Source organism: Geospiza fortis, unplaced genomic scaffold (genome assembly GCF_000277835.1).
Source record: "Geospiza fortis unplaced genomic scaffold, GeoFor_1.0 scaffold173, whole genome shotgun sequence".
NCBI classification, from domain to species: Eukaryota; Metazoa; Chordata; class Aves; order Passeriformes; family Thraupidae; genus Geospiza; species Geospiza fortis.
Window position 1 is genome coordinate 5,443,051 of NW_005054334.1, and position 2,368 is coordinate 5,445,418.

General features: G+C 48.1%; 1 protein-coding gene across 1 annotated transcript; it reads right to left on the reverse strand.

Moving 5' to 3' along the window:
- Window positions 1–2,073: 2,073 nt before the first annotated feature.
- On the reverse strand, window positions 2,074–2,362 carry FMC1 (formation of mitochondrial complex V assembly factor 1 homolog). The gene has a single exon (XM_031057726.1). The coding sequence runs from the start codon at window positions 2,321–2,323 to the stop codon at window positions 2,129–2,131; it is 195 nt and encodes a 64-aa protein (XP_030913586.1). The 5' UTR covers window positions 2,324–2,362; the 3' UTR covers window positions 2,074–2,128.
- Window positions 2,363–2,368: the final 6 nt, after the last annotated feature.

Below are 2,368 nucleotides of genomic sequence, written 5' to 3' on the forward strand. Positions count from 1 at the left end.
CGGGCGGGGCTGGGGCCGCGGGCGGCCCCCGGAGCGCAGCGGGGGAGCAGCGCCCGTCTGGGGACAGGGCCCGCTTGGGGACAGTTCCCCCCGAGACTGACGGGCAGCACCACTGCCGCGGCGCCTGCTTCTCTCAAGTGCCGGGCACAGTCGTAGTGAGACAAGTTACTGTAATACCCCGCTAATTGGAGAACCTCCCTTAAAACTGAGGCTACCGGCACGTGTGGCTGATAATTCGACTTACAGGGTACCAAGGTCCATTAAAAAAAAAAACCACACAACAACGAATTTTACCCATTCTAACGCCTGCATTTTATGACTCTTCCTTTGTCAACCGTCGTGTTGCCATCTAGTGCCCAAACCCGTCACAAAGATCAGTTCCAATCGTCCCCAAGCATTGTTGTGTTCAAGGTTAGCTCCACACGAGTGAAAAAGGGCCACACGCAACCTCCCCTAACAATAACGCCCCTCACCCCAATTATCTGTATTTCAGGACTTGTAGAGAAGATGCTGTTCTGTTACGCATTCAGGAAAAGATTCTCTATCCAGTGCTATTCAGCTAATTAGAATATGTCCTGGCTTTGCTTTTTCTTTAAAATCTGAATTTACTTTGTTAGTCATCACGTTGGATTGAAGGGGAGGTAAATGGAAGAGACACCAATGCTTGTTAGAAGTGTCTGTTTCGTACCTTGGTATGCTTAGGGGAAATTGACACATTTCAGCGACTATTTACAACACCACCATACACACTTTAGCTCCTTCTACTCTTTAAAGAGCATCTGTGTCTGGCCAAATGATTGCATTTAATTTTTTTTTTATTTTTAAATTTCCTTTCTCAAGCAATATACTACAGAATGCAGCGGTTTTTGTTAAATAATGCTGAACAAGCAGTGTGTCACAGCCATTCTCAGTGTGTGGTTACATCCCACAACTTTATCTACTGAGCTGAAAATAGCTTGATCCTTTTCCACCCATTATATCAAGGTTTTTGGAAAAAAATGCCATTTAACTTGTGAGACTTGCAAACTGGAATTCCGGTCAACAGAACCCTAAAACTTGTAGTTCACATCTCTTTGCCTTAGCAAAGCAGCCCAAATTTTCCCTGTTTTAAGGATCTGTTGTGCCTATCCACTATACTGTGGGGATTAAACCATCCCCCAGTTTTAAATACAGGGGAAGGAAGAAGTAGACTTAGATGAACTGATTCTCTTTGCAATGCTTTTCTGACAAAACACTTTGTTTTCCCTGGCAGTAGAAAAACCCCAACAAACACACTCCAATTTTCTTAGAGTTGCTTCAGGCTTCTCCCCAGATAAACCTCACATTTTTAGCCATTTAAAGTCATTCTTGTTATAGATTTCTTACCTATCTTGCACACAATTCAACACTCTCCTGTGAACAGCAACAACTCAAGGCCTTTTATAAAAAGAAACTCGCTGCTCCAGATTTGTGAGGTGAGTCCCGTTTGTGTGCCTCCTGTGACTGGCTACAGTCAGTTCCCCTCAGCTTTCCTGAGATTCAGAGGGAGAGGGAAGCACAGGAAGCCAGCAGTCACTTCTCAGGGACATGGAGAAACATGTAACTCATTAAGAATTCATCTCTCTGAATCGCTACTGCTCACTCATTGCCATGGTAAAAACCAAAAAAATCTTTAAGGTGGAAGAGGTTTGTGCTACTGCAGTGCTCACCAGAATCCACAGACGCACCACAGAAGAGATCTTTGGTCTTGGGAGAGTGGGGAATTCCACATACACAGAATACGGCTGGGAAATGCTTCAGTAAACACTGGACAAATTCTCTCACCTACCGCATTTGAATCACGTGGGGGAACCACGAACGTTTGCAATCCCTCAGACAAGCAGTTCATCAGTGAAGGCTGACATGTTTTTCCATTACAAACAACCTCTCTATCAACCCTTGGAAGGGTGAGGACACACGTTCACAAGGCCGGGATGGGCGTCTGGGAGGCCGGATAGAGGCAGAAGGGGTTGGTTGTCTCCAGATACACCTTTCACACCATAACCTAAACCTGACAAAAGGCACCTGCTAGAAACCCCAGCCCATTCCAGCACCTCTAGGATACATATTTATTTATTGAGGAATAAACATCAGGCACAGCAGTCCCGCCTCAGCCCTTCCCTCCCGGTTGCTGAGGCAGTCTGAAGCCCACCAGTCCGGCGCCCTCCTGTGGCGAGCGCTCTCCCCTGCCGTGGTACTCGCGGTGCAGGGCCTCGTGCTCCCGGACGCTGCGCAGCAGGCACAGGTAGGTGGCGGCCTGGAAGTGCAGTTCCTGCTGGGCCCGGCACAGCTTCTCGCTGGTCATCTGCGGGGAGCGGCGGTCAGAGCAGCCCCGAGGCCTCGCCGAGCC

Coding starts and splice junctions, on each gene's coding strand:
- FMC1 (XM_031057726.1), bottom strand. CDS start 2,323: ATGACCAGCGAGAAGCTGTGCCGGGCCCAGCAGGAACTGCACTTCCAG.